This window comes from Sander lucioperca, chromosome 18 (assembly GCF_008315115.2).
Source record: "Sander lucioperca isolate FBNREF2018 chromosome 18, SLUC_FBN_1.2, whole genome shotgun sequence".
Taxonomy (NCBI): domain Eukaryota; kingdom Metazoa; phylum Chordata; class Actinopteri; order Perciformes; family Percidae; genus Sander; species Sander lucioperca.
Window position 1 is genome coordinate 15,611,544 of NC_050190.1, and position 18,538 is coordinate 15,630,081.

The 18,538-nt window shown below is 41.1% G+C and overlaps 1 protein-coding gene across 4 annotated transcripts in view; it reads right to left on the reverse strand.

Moving 5' to 3' along the window:
- Window positions 1–18,538, reverse strand: part of LOC116035622 (AT-rich interactive domain-containing protein 1B-like) — a 168,870-nt gene that overhangs the window by 114,968 nt on the left and 35,364 nt on the right. For 3 of the 4 annotated variants that reach the window (XM_031278809.2, XM_031278807.2, XM_031278806.2), the window contains exon 3: window positions 11,539–11,694. In XM_031278809.2, the coding sequence (XP_031134669.1) occupies window positions 11,539–11,694 (156 nt within the window). The remainder of the gene's footprint in view (window positions 1–11,538; window positions 11,695–18,538) is intronic. The other variant, XM_031278808.2, reaches the window with a different exon arrangement.

An 18,538-nucleotide genomic window follows, 5' to 3' on the forward strand; every position in this document is an offset into this window, starting at 1 on the left:
TAACGGCCCAGGGAAGGAGGGAAGAGGGGCGGGAGCAGAACAAGAAAGAGAGGCCAGGAGATGTGTGGTGGCTTTCTGATAGATGGACACACACACACACACACACACACACACTTTAGTTCACAGATAAAAATGCACACATGGATGGACTGACAGTTGAAATGGGAACAGAAGAGTGGCTGCAGACCAAGTCCAATATTTACTCAGGCATGGAAGAGTGTGTGTGTGTGTGTGTGTGTGTGTGTGTGTGTGTGTGTGTGTGTGTGTGTGTGTGTGTGTGTGTGCATACTTGAGGGGATACCCATTTCATATGGGTCAAAATTAGGTTAGCCTCATACTGCTGTTTGCACTCACATTCTTACATCACCACTGTCAACTGTAATATGGACAGAGGGTGAGAGAGATAGAAACAGAGACTGGGAGGAGCGAGGGCAGATGCTGACAGAGAAATACAGAAGGTGAGATGCAAATGAGATAGGGAAGGGGAAAAGGAGAAGGTAGGAAAGCACATGGAGAGGGAGAGAGAGAGAGAGAGCGAGAGAGAGAGAGAGAGAAGAAATGAAGAGAGAACCAACGGTGAAAAAAGACTAGAAAAAGCAAGCGCAAGAGAACATCAGAGGCAAATGAAGGAGTGCTGCGAGAGCATCCTTTCATTTGAGTTTTCTCCAGTCCATTGTCTCAAAATCCCATTTCCCAGCTAATTTAGAAGCTTCTAAAATACACTCCACTCCATACCTTAAGCCTTAGGCCACAGCTAATCCTGTCTTCACACACACATATACACACGCACACACAGAGACACGCTCATTCATTCCGTGCTTTTCAAAAGACTTCTTGGCATAGTAGAAACGAATGAAGGATATTGAACGCAAGCGTTTGAAGTACATGAGGGAATGCAGGAATCAAACTGTGAGTTAAATGCTATTAGACAGCTGTGTGGAGAGGCAGTGTAATATTAGATTTGATTGAATAGATGACTGCTGAATGTGGTGTAATATATAGAGCCGAAGAGGCTTTATGCGGACGCAAATCAATATTGCAGCACCGTGTTAATCCCAGCCACTAAGGAACGGGAGTCAGTCGGTAGGTGTGAAATGTTTGGAAAGCAGAAACTTGTGTGCTGACGATTGTTTGGAATATGAGACTTGCACTGACTAAGTTTCCGGTTTGTAGTTTAATTTTTTGAACTGTGTCAGTATGACTTTGTTGAAGAGAAACGAAAGAGTTCAGAGGTCAAGTTGTGCTATGGAGAACTAGCTAGAACTAGCATTTTAGCTATTTAGGTCCCATATTGTAAAAAGTTAGATGTCTTTTCTTTTATTATAAAGCAGGTCAAGGTGCTATATAAATAGTGTAAAAGTATCAGAACGCTCAATCCACAGAGAAACGCACACAGCCCGTATTCAGAAACTGTGTCTTTAAACGAGCCGTCACAACATCACTATTATAAGGTAGAAAGTGCCGCTACAGTGCCGTTACAGTCATTTCCCGGCTGCAATGACGGTGCAGAGAGACGCCAAGAAAGCAGATGTGAAAGACCCGGAAACACTGACCAATCAGACCAGACTGGGCTTTTTCAGAAGGGGGGCAGGCACTTAAATGGAGCGTTTCAGACAGAGGGTGAATACAGGTATATTCAGACAGACAGTATGAGGAAACTGATGTGTATGTGTTTTGTTTTCTGAACATTTAAGCATGTAAACATGTTCCAGTAGAACACAAATATGAACTTAAAAATGAGCATGATAGGGGACCTGAAATCTAGGTCCCAATGCTGCCCCAAACAGTATTTCCAACTATGACATACAACCAATTTGATATATCCTTTCTTTTTTGGATCACACCTAATTTAAAAATGTTGTACTGAGCCTTTTTGGTTGGTTGCACTGCACACTTTTTACCTCTATATTCAAGCAGGGAGGAAGGTGAAATGTTGCTTCGCTTTGCTTGTATGAGTTTAATTGCTTCGGAAAACAGGCACTAAAACTGTCATGACAGCAAGCAAGAACATTTGATGCCACCACTTGACACAACAGAAAGCAGCAGGAGCTAAATTCACAGCCATAACGTTAAGCTGATTTTGGCTGACATCTGTCTCAATCTCCTTTTTTTTTTTTAAACAGTGAGAAAAAGATGTGAGTTACTTGACAATATATTTCAGCTTTATTTTTTGAACATTTTAACATGCATGCTTTTTAATCCTTTTTTTCCACCGCCTTTGTCTGCTCTGGGCTATCTTGCTTTTATAAACTTTATGTGCAGATGTCAGTGTTGTTGTCACACACTGGCTCTCGCTTTATCATAGGGGTCAAATACATTTCTCAGCATCTCTTACTCACATCCTCTGTTATTTTCGGTGTTGGCTGTGCTTTTCCAAACTTTTGTCCTAATTACATTTACATCGCATTTTCATTTTTTTGCTCCTACCTTCCCTTAACATCCATTCTCTCCTCTCAGTGTTAACTGCTCCTTCACTCTGCATCACTCCACTTCAATCTCTCTTCTTCCTCTCTGTCCATCCCCTCTCTTCATTAATCTCTTCCTTTCTCCACACCTCTCACATCCCTCACACTCCATCCCCATCTATTTCTTCTTATCCATCACTCTCTCTTTTCCTATCACACCCTTCATCCCCCTTTACCTTCCCATCCCACCTCAATTTCTCCATCCCTCTCTCCCTCCCTGTCTCCAGCCGTTCTCCTCATGACTACCAAATGAATTAGTCATCCCCCTTTTTCCCCTGCACCTTGGCAGATGCACATCTCCACAAAATCTCACGCTAATGCCATTAATATTCATTAAAAATTAAGCTTAATTGCATGTCTTTAGGAGAGAGGCCCATAATCCCCCTCCCCTAAACACACTGCCTAACCATACACACACACACACACACACACACACACACACACACACACACACACGCACGCACAAACACAACATGAACCTTAGTGCATTTGGCACCACCTGCCACATTACCTCAAGGACAGGGAGTCTCTGGTGTCCATTGGGCAAGTCCCTGAGAAGCACACTCTTTCTTGCATACACCTACTCAGATATACTAGGTCAGTCACTAGGAAAAGAAAGTGTGATGGTAGGGTCAGGAAGAGGTAAGAAGTGAGGAAGTGTGTTTCCTGCTGTATATTAATGTCTTTATGTGTGTATGCCCTGCTCTCTACCGGTAATTACTGTTAAAGGCAGCATTTTAACTGATGGGGGGCACACATCCATATTCAACACCCCACGTTCACACACACATTGGTTCAGACTTACAGATCCACACACATGCTCACATCAATCAGACTGACTAAACCATAACTAAAACAACAATCAACAGTGAAAGCGAGCTACACCGTGTTCTGAAAATGTGACAAATCAACATTTGGTTATGATGTGCTTGTCTTTCATGTTTTCTTGACACTTACATCTTTTGATCCATTCCAGAATATTTGGAAAACATTGCAGTTATATTCTGATTATGTCAGATATTCTGTAAATATATTATAGGGCAGACCTACTTCGGTCTCCTGCAACTGCCTTTTATAAGTGTGTTGGTTAGACGGCGTGTAAATGATGGGCATTTATTCCAGGGCACAGTCTATTATTATCATCACAGGAAAGGTGACATTAGAATGGAAACCGTTGCTGTATGTGAATATGTGTATGCAAAGATGCCTGTGTGTGTGTATACCTATTCACCTGTGAGCTATGTGAGAGAGAGATTTTGTGTGTGTGTGTGTGTGTGTGTGTGTGTGTGTGTGTGTGTATGTATGTAGCCTTAATGGGTCCATTTGTAGCAGGGGCTGTTCTAGTGCTGTGTCCTTCAGATTGGATTCTATCTCAGCAATCCCCCTGACCTTTAGCACAAAGACACTACAAGAGAGGACCAGAGCTCCAACACAGGACACACATACATACACACACACACACACACACACACACACACACACACACACACACACACACAGCCACAAGCAAGCATTCACTCTTGCCCACATAAACAGAAACACACATGCAGACACAGAAAGTAATGTGCATACACAGACAAACACACAGGCAGGCCATCCCTTAGGGATGATGTCAGATATAGCTGACAGTGTTAGCTGCAGATGCCGTTGCCAGGGCTTTCATTTTCATTTCTCTACACAGGCTAATCAAATAAGAGGCAGTCTTTGTACCATCTTCACTTCACACACTTTTTGCAAGTCCCTGTCACTACCACCCCCATCTGCCCATTCACTTCAATTGATTTGGCTCACATTTAAAGAGGACATCCACCCAAACTGGTGTACACCCACATGACTTTTGCTAAAGCACGGAGGAACAATAGCGGTGTGTTGGCGAGCTCGACTTTGACTGTGACATGTTTTTGGTGTTTTCTCTTTCTCGCTGTCTGTGAAGTCTGTATCCAGGAACAAATATAGCGTCATTTCCTAACAAATGGCAGCTAAATGAGGCCCCTAGGGAGCTGTGCCGCTAACTACCGGCCCCCTTTTTTCTGAGCCATTATGATTGTCCTAACCGTTCCAAAAACACCTCTCCCGTTCTTGTTCATTTGCATTTGAATTATAGCTCGGCTGTACAAAAACAAACATAAATCAAAAAATGGAAAAAAGAAGAAGAAAAAAAAAAAGTGGCGCATTCTAGTCGAGCAATTAGCGAGTGTCAGTCAATGTGGAGGTAAAAAAAAAAAAACACTAAATTAAAAACATTGTCTCAAACACATGCAGACATACTATCACACACACACACACACACACACACACACACACACACACACACACACACACACTCATATACACAAAACCTAGCTGACATATACAGCATATATATATATATATATATATATATATATTTTCTTTTTTTCTTCCAATTTTATCATTTAGTTTTTGCCTGAAAACTCATCAAGCTTAAGTGCTCGTCAGCGGCAGCCAATCGGAGTGTGGCAGGCCCAGGGTTGCCGTGGCGATACGCGGGGACATTTAGAGGACTCCGATAAACTCTGCCATTTAAAAGGTTATGACAATTAACGCGGCTCTCCGCAAATTACAACTGCCAGACCTTTACCCATGGACGTCTCTCTCTCCCTCTTATCACCCCGCAACCAGCCTCACTCTCTCTCTCTCTACCTCCTCCTCTCTCTCGCCATATGCCCTCCATTTCCGCAGCCTGTCCTCTCTCCATCCCTTGCTCCCTCCCTCTTACTGTCTACCGCCTTCCAGCCAGCAGCACTTTATTATCCTGTTAATTAACAGAGTTCTTCACTTAATATTCAAATGGTGACCAATTAATGACATTGAACTTTGTGTGTGTGTGTGTGTGTGTGTGTGTGTGTGTGTGCATTGAGGGGCAGTCACTGTATACAGCAGGGGGGGAGGGGGGGGGGGGGTAATAAAGCCAGGGGGGCAGGCCGCAGAAAGGCTCGACGGCCTTTTAATTAACCTGGTGTGATTAAAAGCGGGGGTGGCAGAGGGTGGAGGAAAGGGCCTGCTGCAGCCGGTTGGGGGCGGAGGGGTGACAGACAGGAAATGGGAAATGACACTCTGGAAGCAGAGAAAGGTAAAGGAGCCAGGTGATGTGCCAGTATATGAGCACCCTATATTTATTTACTCAAAGTAAAACATGTTTTTTACATATTAGCAATTACAATACAGAATGACTTTGGAAACAGGAGTTTACAAAACAATCCACCACGAGGCCCATTAAGTAACATTTCTGGAGCATTTGATTAAACACTTGATGTACAAGCATGCAGGCTGCGTATAATATACACAATATGCAATGTACATCATTGCTGTTCAGTGAAAACCATGCATGTCCAAATTTGGTGATTTAGAACTTTTCAAATGAATTGAAGGATTCGATGTATGGACTGTAAAAATGCCACTGCTTCTTACAAACCCATTTAAAAACCCATTGGAATATCTAAAAAAATACATTGTCACACAGATGAAAACAGGACTGTTTTTCATCTGCCGTTTTGGAGAATGGAGAAAACAGGACGGCAACTATATGCTCGGGTTTCATAGCTAAATTTGACAACGTTCCAGTGGTCTGAACATTTCATTCTGTCATATAACAGTGCACAGTACGCCAGTGGAGGGCAGAAATACAGTAGTTATTATCTTTTTAAAATAAAAGTAAAATAGTATTGAAACCTTGAACTGCCAGCCCAAGAGCTTTCACCCTAGTTTTTTAGTTTACTCCACATGGTGGACATGTGATGTTGTGCTCATGAGCATCACTTATCTAAACCAATGAATCAGTTTCATTTAATGTAGGTCCCTGTAAAGTGAGCTTGTCTCCTCCAATCAGCTGAGAGCTCTTCTATGCCACAGCACTGCTCCCCAGAGCCTACTCTCAGACAGGAAGAGGAAATAGTTAAGACCAACAGAGGAAACGACCAGTGGGATCAGTTTCACAGAGGAGAGTGGATAGGAGGGTTTTTACTACGGGGAGTAAATGTCACAGGGAATGACTTCCTTCTTCAAAGACCAGCAGTCAAATCCCAACAACTCTACTATACACCCAAAAACCACTCAGTGGCATATTCACCGTACGGTTTATATTATACAAAAACAAGGCAAGGCTATATTCTGTTGCATGTAATTACTCTCTAAACATAAATCTAACACTGTTTCTTGGCAAAAAATTAAATAGTGGGTGCTCCATGGAATAGCTGATCAAAGCCAGTACCATGTTCTCACAACATTATGAGTTTAAGTCTGGCAGCGGGCCAATGTTGCATTTCACCTCCTTTCTCTCTACCCCCTCAGTCTATCCTGTCACTCTCCAGTGTATACTACCCAATAAAGCAAACATGCCATAAAAATAATCTCCAAATTCTTGAAATTACAGCTCTTTCATTTCCGTTTTTATGAGGTAGAAAGTATTAGACAGTAACAATGCATAATCATGCACTTCATCTGTTGAAGAGGAAGAAAGGGGACCAATTTTCTCCTTTTAAGTGATTTGTCTCACGCTGTAACTGAATCCAACAATCGGACCAGAAACATTAGGGTCATGGTATTTATAGGGTCTGTTAAAATATACTGTACTTCCAGAAAAGGGGCTTTTAAATATTTCTTTCACAATGCAGAAATAATTTTCTATTGCCTTGATTCAACGGCATGTAGTGGAAAGTGACGTTAGTATACAAATAAGAAACCCAGTAGTGCATGAGGTCAAAACGCCCTTTCAAAGGCTTCTTCTTATGACAGTGTTTCTGAGAACTACCACTGACAATCATAATTTTTTTTAAATATCTGTCGTTCCCAAACACCCACAGCACTCAATTAAACCACCAGCAAACCACCCACATTTATTTTTCTTCAAAATCTACTTCTTCTTCCCTGATGCAATGTTATATATTTTGTATTTTTTCATATCAGTCTTGATGTCTTATAAATGTCTTTTTAACCTGCTCTGCTCCTCGCTATCAGATGAGGTCACAGCGGTGCAATAGACTCAAAAAAGAAAAGAAAGACGGCATTTTCACTTCGATTTGTTACAAAAAACAGCTAATAGTGGTTGGTTGCAGAGAAAATTCGGTGTCAGAGGAAGCTGGAATGGTTCCATCAACTGGAGGATGTCCTCTGACTAGGGTTAATGGGAGTGGAGTGGGGGGAAAGGAACTGCAGAGAGCACCGGAAGAACAAAATAAAGAACTTTTCAGCTTGGATCTCTCAGAGTAATGCAGGGTCAGAAAACAAGGGTCAAAACCACAATGACATCCTAATCTGGCATGCGCTTGCAATTGTGTGTATGTGTGTGTGTGTGTGTGTGTGTAATCCGTTCCGTGCGGCTCACATCATGTCTCATTTCAGCCCAGAATCACAGACAAAGGTCACCGTTTGACCTTTTCACAGCTCAGAATTGCTGCAGCACACTCGGCTGATTAGTGTACACAGACACACGCAGACACACTTATACAAAAACTGATAGAAAGACACACACTCTCTCAGAACAGAAAAATGAAAGTAATACAGCACTGAGCTGAAAGCACACCAAATATTCTATCTGTAATCTTGGCCAACTGCACTGTTTAAGTTAAATTTTCAAACACGTTTACTTTTTGATCTAAAATCAAAGACAGGGACCTAGTTTCTTTGTTATTTAAATGTATTCTGGTATTCTTTCCCTCTCTAAATTCCTCTCTCACTCAATCGATGGACAATTAACTTTGTCTTAATGCCACTGCAGAGGCTTTTTTTTGTTATGTGTAAAATGTCATGTTTTTTAATGATCAATACTGTGTATTTTCAGTAATTACTTTAACATAAACTGCTGAAATAAATTGAGTGCCTGGACCTGGATTTTGCATTTGTTACAAAAGATGGAATTGGTATAGCCGAGTGCAAAATACACTGATGTATATGCCAAAAACCCACCTCTGTTTCAAGGAATCTAGCCTATTACAACTATACATTTCCATTTACACGTTCACAGTCTGTATATGTACCCTGTTAAGTTTCAGATGGATTGGACTGCTAGTTGGAACGATAGTCCTTTAACTGTACTTGTCCATTAATAGCTGGGTTTCTTGTGAAAGCTCACTTCCCACACCAAGCCAAAATGTATAAATCTAATGTAAATGTAAAAGTATGGGAGCTGGGAGCTTATTAGTCAGGAGAAAGAGTGGATTTAGTTGGTCTACAGTTTGATGGCGAGTAGACAGATATCAGGAGGTGTCGGCACATTGCCTGCTGTGTTGCCGGGACATTAAATTCCATATAGCTTTAACACATAGGAATGGTTTCTTGATTAAAAGTAAAGACAGCGGGAAGCAACATTGATGCAGTGGCTGCTGGAGGTATTGTGGCTTTTATGCAGTGGTAACAACCCTGTGTGCCGATTGAAACATTTTCCCAAAGTGGCGTGCAAGCTTAACAATGAAAAACAAAGGGAAACCAGCTCCATGGTCACCCCAGCAGTTGGCATAGCAACCAATATGGGACCTATCAGCACAGGTGAAACAGGGCTTGGCCAATCAGAGTGCTTGGGCAGAACTACCTGGTGTGTAAATGTCAGCGAGGGTCAATTGCCGCCACATCATCAGCGATGATGAAAACACACCATTACTGTCACAAAATGTCAACCTGGCCATGGATCTCAGCCTTTCCTTGTTAGAGTGAATAATGTTTGTTCAGTAGGATGCACGGTCTGTGTGAGGAAACAAGAGTAAGTGCTTTTTTCACTGCAAGACAAAAGGCATGCTGGCTGAAATGTTCACTCAGTATGAAAATTACTATGCTGAGACTAACGACTTCTTTTTTTGACAACCGGCTTTTGTGTTCACAATGGCTTTTTGCTTGGCTATTTGTCTTGGTGTGCTCAATATTCAAGGCTGTCTAAAGGAAGGTTTAACTAAATCTCAGTAAATCACAGTATAACTACCTAGACAGATACAATTACACCACTGCCAAATGGCATCAACTAGTGCAGATGCTAAATAGGTCTATTCACATTTGTGAACTACTAATGCTGCAATACGGTGTCTAGGACAAAAAAAGGACACTTTAAAAAATAAATAATAGCGCTGTCCATGTTGCCCTGTGCTGTTCATTGCATGCCTTTAAATTCTAGAAAATAAAAATACTTGTAGAGGGAAAGGTTCTGCATAGCACATTTTTCTGTGAATATCCTGATCTGTGCTATGTTTTTATGTATTTTATACAGTTCTTTCTTGTTCTGTCTAGCATTTTTTCCTTCCCCAATACTTATTTTGATACCCGAACTTGTGGCCAATACTGAGTACCGATCCGATACTAGTGTGTTATATATATATATACACACACATTATTTTTTAAATAGCCGTATACTAGTAACCTTGCATGGATGTGATATGACTGCTATCATTGTTGTATGGCTTGGCTCAGGTTAAACCCTTTGTAAAACATGAACAAATACATACAGAGAACTAATTCTGTAGAACTTTCTTTATAGCGGAAAAAGAACATAAACAAACTACTTCAAAGTTGTTGTTTTTTGGGGCTAAATTATGTGGTATTGGATCCGTGCATAGACTTGCGTACTCGCCAATACCAGCATTTTTGGCAGTAGCCTATCGGAGGTATTTCCGAAACTGGTATCGGAACAACTCTAGTTCTGTCCTGTAGAGATGAGCTGTAAGTTTGGATATCTTTTTAGTGATCATTCTGCTCTGTAGTGGGAGAGGCACACATCATTCATGTGTATAAACATACCAAATCCCTCTCCTGCAAGGTCTACTTCAAGTTTTGCCTACAATTTTTACTTTAAGTAAAGTAAGTATTTGAGGGTAAAGTACAGATAAGAACTTTTAAAGTGTTGAATTGTTGATGTATTGATGTGAAAGCAGCATTTTAATGTTATAGCTCCACTACATTTTTTATATACTCTTCGGTATTGCAATCACAATTGCTTTTTCTTAAAAAAAAAAATAAACAAAGATTGGATATGGACTAATAGAGCCAATATTAATGAGTTAAAACATGCCTTTATCAGCCCTGATGCTGATCTTGCAGAATGGCTCGGGGCATCCCTACTTCACTCATCTTTCCTGTTCTGCTTCATCCTGTCTTCTCCTTTCCCTCCCTGTTCTGTCTGATCATTCCTTTCCTGTTCATTTCTGTTGTAATCTCTCCCGTCTTGTATTGTTTTTTTTCTCCGGCTCAGTTTTGTTCTGCTCTGTTCTGATCTAGGGCACTGCTGTTAGCCAGAGTCACTCCACGCAGGCTGATAGATCCCTCTGGCTGCAGAGTGGATGGGAAACACATGGGCAGCCTTCACTCAACTCAAAAACAACTGCTTGAACCCAGCCTCCCAATGGAAAACTTCTACAGAACATCATGCTGAAACTTGGCAGGACAAGTCTTAATCCAAATCTGTGCAACAGGCCTTTTGTTGTACTGAGGATTGGTTTTGCACAAGCGGGTTTGGGTGCATAGAAAATGTACAATATGTGTTTATACATTTTGAATGACCAATCTGTGAACTTGTATTGCATTTAAAAGTTTATGCTAATACCTCTCATAAATAATGCGTGTGAATAATGTGACCAATACACCAGGCATGTTGGACATCCGACACACCACATTATCTCGCACGCATGCACACGCAAACACACACACACACACACACACACACACACACACACACGCACGCACGCACACACAAGCCCTTAAAATGATCTCTCCAATCTCAGCACCACTAAAATATTAAAATACAACCCATGAAAAAAAGATTTGGATGAAATCCCTTTCCTGCTGATATTTCAAATTTTGTTCTTGATGTTACATCTGATAAGCGACATCTGCACATCTATGTGTAATGGATATATTTATTCATATTAATTTATTGAGTTATGGTAATCATTTGCATTTATTCTCATGACATGTACTGTAAAGGGGACTTTAGGCTTGGTTACAGCCTAATGTCTTGGCAATTTTTCTTCCAAACAGGAAACAGCACAGTGGATGTCTGTGTCTGAGTGTGATGAGTTCATGTGTGTGTGTGTGTGTGTGTGTGTGTGTGTGTGTGTGTGTGTGTGAGTGTGTGTACCTGTTGTGGTGGTGGTCGAGGCTGCAGGTAGGGGATTTGGGTCGGGCCTGGAGGGGTCTGCTGAGAGGGGCTGAAGTACGGAGGGTTTCCCTGCTGCCCCACCTGCTGCTGCTGGCTGTAGCCACCCATCCCCTGCTGGCCATATGGAGCCACCTGCTGAAACAATCAATCACACAACAGTTAGAGGGGACATATTAAGGTCAAGGCTGAGGTTGAAGCAAAACTTTAACTTTAAAGTGCTCATATTATGCTCATTTCCAGGTTTATAATTGTATTTAGAGGTTATATCAGAATAGGTTTACATGGTTTAATTTTCAAAAACCATCATATTTTTGTTGTACTGCTCCTCTTTTCACCCTGTGTGTTGAGCTCTCTGTTTTAGCTACAGAGTGAGGCATCTCACTTCTGTTCCATCTTTGTTGGAAGTCGCACATGCGCAGTACCTAGGTAAGCACTGCTAGCTAGTCAGAAGCAGCGTATGAGGGAGTGCCACGCTAGCAGCTAGGCGAGCATTATAACGTGTTACAAAGTGACGCACGTTCGTCACGGAAGTAAAGGCTGGACTACAACAGAGCTGTTTGGAGCAGTTTGTGAACAGTGTTTTCTGTTGGAGATGGTAAGTCCCTTTAGGGTGGACTTTGGGCTTTTTCACTTTGGAAGCCTATTACATGCACAAAAAAGATATAGAACACAAGAAAGAAAGGGAAAAAGCTAAAAAGCAAAATATGAGCACTTTAAATTAAAAGTAACGCAAAGAAGCTGTCATGTGCAGTTAGTAGGCATCACAGCAGGTGCCACTTGACGTACTGTAATAGTCAATCACATGAAAGCAGAAGAATCTGCTAACCTACAATTCTCTTGGAATGAGAGGAAAATAAAGACATCCGACGTGGGCCTACACAAACTGGCTTTAATCCATTTCCCAATTCATCTGATTGTCCCTCAGTTAACACTTTTAATTTAGCTCAGACCAGGCTGACACCCGTCTCTAAGCAGTCCTCTGCCTAATGAACTCTCACTGCAGAAACCTCTAACTTTATGTCCTCCGGCTTGCCAAATGCATCCTCCTGTCTACATTATCTCCGTCTCGGTCAGCTCACAGATGGGATGAGGTGTGTGTGATATTACTGCTGGCCTGTCCCAGGCCGTAACCCTAATGAGGGACACATGGATGAGCCAGGGCATTCCAGAGAGGTGCAGTTAAAAAACTAACTCGCGAGGGCGAAGCCACGCCAAGTGCCAATGCAGCATTACACGGTGGTTATAAGAGAGAGAATGTGAACAGGGAGTGCGTGTAACAAGCTGGCACCAATACAAATGTAGTCTAAATCCCTCCTTGTCGTTTGTTATGACTACAGACAGCGCCAGGTGCTCCTCACTCCTCTACGGATTTCCAATGGGGGCTGGGGTTTTCTCATTCACACAGACATGCGCGCACACACAAAAGCCAAGTACACTATTAAACAACATGTAATACTATTAAACAACATTTACGAGCACTGGTGAAGCAGTTTGACAGCACTTTTCATGTCATATTTTTTCCCCATCATGTCATGTTGCTTTTTTATTCGGCGACGACCAAAAGTGCTGCCACAAACTCAATAAACAAGCACACAGGCTGTAATTTGGGGTGTGTGCAAAGCTCGTAGTCCATCTCCAGCTTTTGTCCGAGTCCTAAACTTTGAAATGTCATTTTAAATCTTCCTTGGCAGGCTTGGCAAAACTCTCTCAAACTCAGAGTGATTTATATCTCAAATGAATGATGGTATTACAGGGGACAAAACTATTACACTTCGGTCTTGTCAGATCAAAAGTAGAGAGCACACATCCAGAGTTGTAGTTTTACAGTGACTGTTACGAGTGTGAAAACCCAGTCATAAAAGCCCTGTTGAAACTGGTGGCTGGTGTAAAATAACGTGAAATCTGATCCGGCTGCAAAGGGCAAGTGGAGATTAATACATTTGAAATAGTTTTGAAGAGTAACTTCCTTTGAGTGGGTGTTAAAAAAGAAATCTTCGCTCTATGCTATCAGAGGTTTTTTGACTCTCTGAATATAGATGATTGGACAATGTAGAATACTTTTCACTTCAATGGAAATTTGATTAGAAAGGACAGGTGTGTGTGTGTGTGTGTGTGTGTGTGTGTGTGTGTGTGTGTGTGTGTGTGTGTGTGTGTGTGTGTGTGCTCAGAGTGTGAGAGTGTCATTAGGCCAATGAGACAGACAGACAGGGTGAGATCAGTCTAGCTGGCAGAGAGGTTAATAGCATGGCCTTGCTCATGCCAACAGCACCACTGGATTCATTACCACACACACACACACACACACACACACACACACACACACACACACACACACACCTCTCATACAAATGTACTCAAATGAATGCACATTAATTCAAGTTGTCTACAGTATGTAGGGATTTGTTAACGTAAGAAAGACAAACAATTGCTTTCTCTCACACTCACACTCACACACACACACACACACACACACACACACACACACACACACACACACACACACGTCATTAGATGTGGATCAAAGCCACCCTGATAAAACAGAAGCAACTCTATCCTGTGATCAGTGATGACAGGCTGGTGTAACACACAGTGGGTCTCAACTGGAACACTACTGTTCTGGGATTGGCGAGGATTAGGTCGCCATGGAGATCGAGACCAGACAACCGTGGGTGGGTTCCTTTCTCAGACAAACACAATGACAGGCAGACAGACAGATATGGGTAGACAGTGACAGATAGACAGAGGAATAGATGGATAGACATAGGCAGAGAGAAAGACAAAATCCACAAAAAGGGGTCAACAGAGAACGGCTCTTTAGGTTTGTGCCTCCAAATAATTCCTCTTGGTGCTATAAATAACCTCGTTATAAAGCATGGAAAGCCAATGAATAAATAATAAACTACACTTGTTTCTCTTGTCTTTAAAATTGCCAGTTTGAGCTGCTGAGATTTTATATGTAAAAATATACCTGGGACGAGAAAGCTTGAACACACCAATGTTAGGTCTGCTGTCTTTCTTTGCTTTATATCAAGATAAAGTTTTTTGATTTTTTACAGTAGGTTGATGTTGTTTGAGATAAATAAAAAATAAAAAATAAAAACAAAGTGTCCTGACTGGATGGGTAAACATTTTCTGATCGATTGATTGATTTCTTTAACTGATTTCAATAGAACTTTTTTCAAAGCAGACTTTTTACCATGTCATAGCACGAAAAGCACAGCTGCCTTTAATAACATTAACAATGGCAGCATATAACATTTAGTTTTTGCCAGTTCCGGGGACTGACTAACTAGCATGGCTTACTGGGACCCTTAAATGGAAGAGAGCCCATGTTAATGTAATTAGTGCTGTGACATCTGTGCAATTCCTGCTATGACAAGTCAAAATGTCTGCTGTGAAAAAGGTCTATGAGCAAGTAAGTGACTTGTGTGACTGGCAACCAATCTGGCGACTTTTTAAAGCAATGCGTTTGGTCTTCCCATACATAGATAGATCTCCTTCCTCCACAGCAGCAGATGTCTATAGTACTTATGTCTGCATGCTTGTTTTTTTACCAGAACGCTACAGATCGCTTGTTTAAACACTTGACATGGGGAAATTGGCCAAAGGTGGATACTGTAAATGCAACCCTGAACTATGGTTTAATTTTTCTCCTCATTGTTGACATATGGCCCCTTTTCAAGCTGCCAGCTACTACTTTATATAGAAAAACCTTTACAGGGGACCTTTGAAAAATGTCCTTTTTCAATGTTTTCAAGAACTGATACTGACAGATATTCAAGCAGCTAGACAGACAATCAGGTAAGCAAGCAGAAGAGACAAACATAATACCACCAGTCAGTCAAATAGGAACAGAGACAGCCGGCAGACTGGAGGTCTAACATGTAGCAACCTGTCACAGTGGCTTTGGGAGGGAAGAAAGAGTCATTCAAATGCAGCTTCTGTTTGATTGCCGGGGGAGACTGTATAAATGTACTGTACCTACTAAGTACACACCAGCTCACTGAAACCTGATTTTCTTTGACTGAAAACATGCTTACTGATAAACAGACTTGCTGTGCTGTTGCTTATACCAATAACGATAACTGCAGGAAGTAGAAAATAAGACCATTTTCTGCATTTCCTTCTACTCAGGTGTGTGGAAGCAGCCAAAATAACAGTGTGATTTATCCAGAGTGCCTTGCCAGCCACACAGTATCAAATAAATGTCTGTAATGAAATGACAACAGATGTGAAGTGCTGGAGGGAGAAATGACGCAGAATAGACGTCCTGTGAAGCAAATAATTCACCATAAACTGCAGAAACAGTGTGATAAAAACAAAAGCCTTGGCAGCATATTAACATACAAAGGCACAAACACTCACACAAACACTGAGAGGAACTCAATCAAAAATCTATCAAAACAAGAGTCATACGCAAAGGCAGACAATATCTCCCTGCTCTGAAAACGGAGGGGAATAAATAGCCATGCTAACCCTCATCCATGGCAGTGGTGTGTGTGTGTGTGTGTGTGTGTGTGTGTGTGTGTGTGTGTGTATGTGCACATGTGTGTGTGTGTGTGTGCCATCAAATCAGCCGTTTAAAATCCTTGCACGGAACAAGGCACTGCATGTAATTCAATTGGGCCAATGAGCAATAGACAGGAATTTTCATAATTCTGTCGAAGTGGCGATACGGCTGGCTGGCAACCGGGACCACAGGTCGCCCATTTTGAGTGACAGATGGGATCAGCCAACCATAGAGCTAAGCAGAGCCACCACCCCGACTCTGACCCCTACACACTCTGACAGGCCTGACAGGCACACACAGGCACTGCATCAGCATTAGCATGCTATCATGCTAACATGCGATCATGCTAGTACGCCACCACAGACCAAAGAAGTGCCAGCTTGAAATAAAAAAGAAAGAGAGAAAGGGTTGCAAGTAATAAGGAATCATATAAGCTGACAAAGAGTAAAAACAGAAAAGAGAAGCAACAGAAATGTGATACAGACGTGAAGAGATCCATTGACGGTAGCAAAGGAAAATGTTTAGAGAGGCAGAGATAGAGAGATAGGCAGAGGGGAGATAGAGGATGGGTGTTATAGACTGAGATACTTAAAGGGATGGATAAAGCGATGTTTCACATGATAAAGATAGAGAGAGACAGATAAAGACAGAGAGATATGTGGAGAGAAAGAGGCGACAGCGACAAGTGTAAAAGAGAAGCAGAGGAAGGAAGGAAGAAGAGTCTTGGAGGAGGGATGGGGGTTATGTGCCATAATGATGAAAACAAGTTCTTTCACACTCACATCATTTGAGGAATGTATGGGAGAGGCAGGATGAGACAGATAAGACAGGTAGATAATATAGATCCCACTGCTGAGATGAATGTATTTAACGAATTACCATTAACGAGCAGGAGTAGTTTGAGTTCTGATGACTACACCGCTCATTTTAAGTGACAAAACTTTAAATTTTGTTTGTCTTTTATTTTCGAGTGTGCTGTTGATGCACAATATTGTCCCACAATGCAAAAGAGAAAGGAAAAGGAGGTGATACCACAGCTGCAAAAGATGTTAACAAATCGGGGAAGGCGGTGAGATGGCTCAAGAAAGCTCGCAATAAAACAAAACAATAAATATAAAAATATTTGAAAACCGTTGGCTTTTATTAAGTCACAGCTTGATTGACATCTGAGAGTGCATGTATTGTATCATTATTGCTGGCATATGAATTTAACAATAGCAGCAAACAGTATTCTATAAAGATTAGGGATAGACCGATTATTGGCCCTCGAAGATTATCGGGCCGGTTTTTGGCAGTTCGCAGATTATCTGTATCTGCGTTTTATTTGCCTGATAACCGATAGTCAATAAATAAAAAAGGTGCGCTACTTTGGCTCCGCTACAGCTATGTGTCTGTCCCTCTGCTTCGGTTTCACTCACCACTGAGTCTGACTTAATGTCCCTCCTACAACACTATCTGACTATCTTTTACTGTGAATTAAGTTGAACGGTTCTAATTTATTAAATAATTGCTTAAAGTATTTAAACAAAGTTTTGTGTTGGAGTTTGTAACATTAGAAAATCTTAATTTTGACTTAAAGATTTTCATTTTGACTTGATTTTTTTATTTTCACTGTATATGCATATCGGTTTTAAATATCGGTTATCGGTTTCATTCATCTTCAACTACTAATAATCAGGAGCGTTATTGGCCTTAAAAAACCAGTATCGGTCGATCCCTAATAAAGACTGTTATGTAGTATGGGACACATGAGGTGTTATTGCATCAGGTGAATTCATTCAGCTGATTTGCTAATCAGCAAAATTGCCTGTTCTGTGTCCCAAATCCATAATACATCCTAAGTATACAATACAATACCTTATTTGCTATTCACTAGTTTTCATAGTACACTGTTTTAGCAGTTATAAATCTATAGTTTATAAAAATGTACATACTGTACTTTAACATTTTTAGTTTAGCTTGAAATGATACAGTACAAGAAGACTGCTGTCAGACTTCAATCAAGTTATACATTTGTAACGTCACTGTCATTTAAACGTGACGAAGAGAAAGCAAAAAGGTTTTTCCAAAGATTTATTTATCTATTTATTTTCTGCCCCTCAAAAGCAAACTCAAAAATAAAGGCGAGTTAGTATGCATTAGGGGTGCCGAAATTAATCATTGCATCGATTCATCGCGATGCGGACGTGGACGATTCTGCATCGATACATTGAGAGACCATAATCGATTATTGCCTACTTATGTTGCTTGTTGATTTTCAGGTTTTCAGGTCAACACATTGCTGTTTTACACCCCTGATCTATACAGATGGAAATGACTAAACAGGCAGTTCATAATAATAATAATAATAATAATAATAATACTAACAAATAATCCAACAACCCTGCAGTGATGGTAGGGCATGCTGATGAAAAGAAAAGATAGAATACATTGTTAGCACTACAATGTATATTAATATCCTGTGCAGAA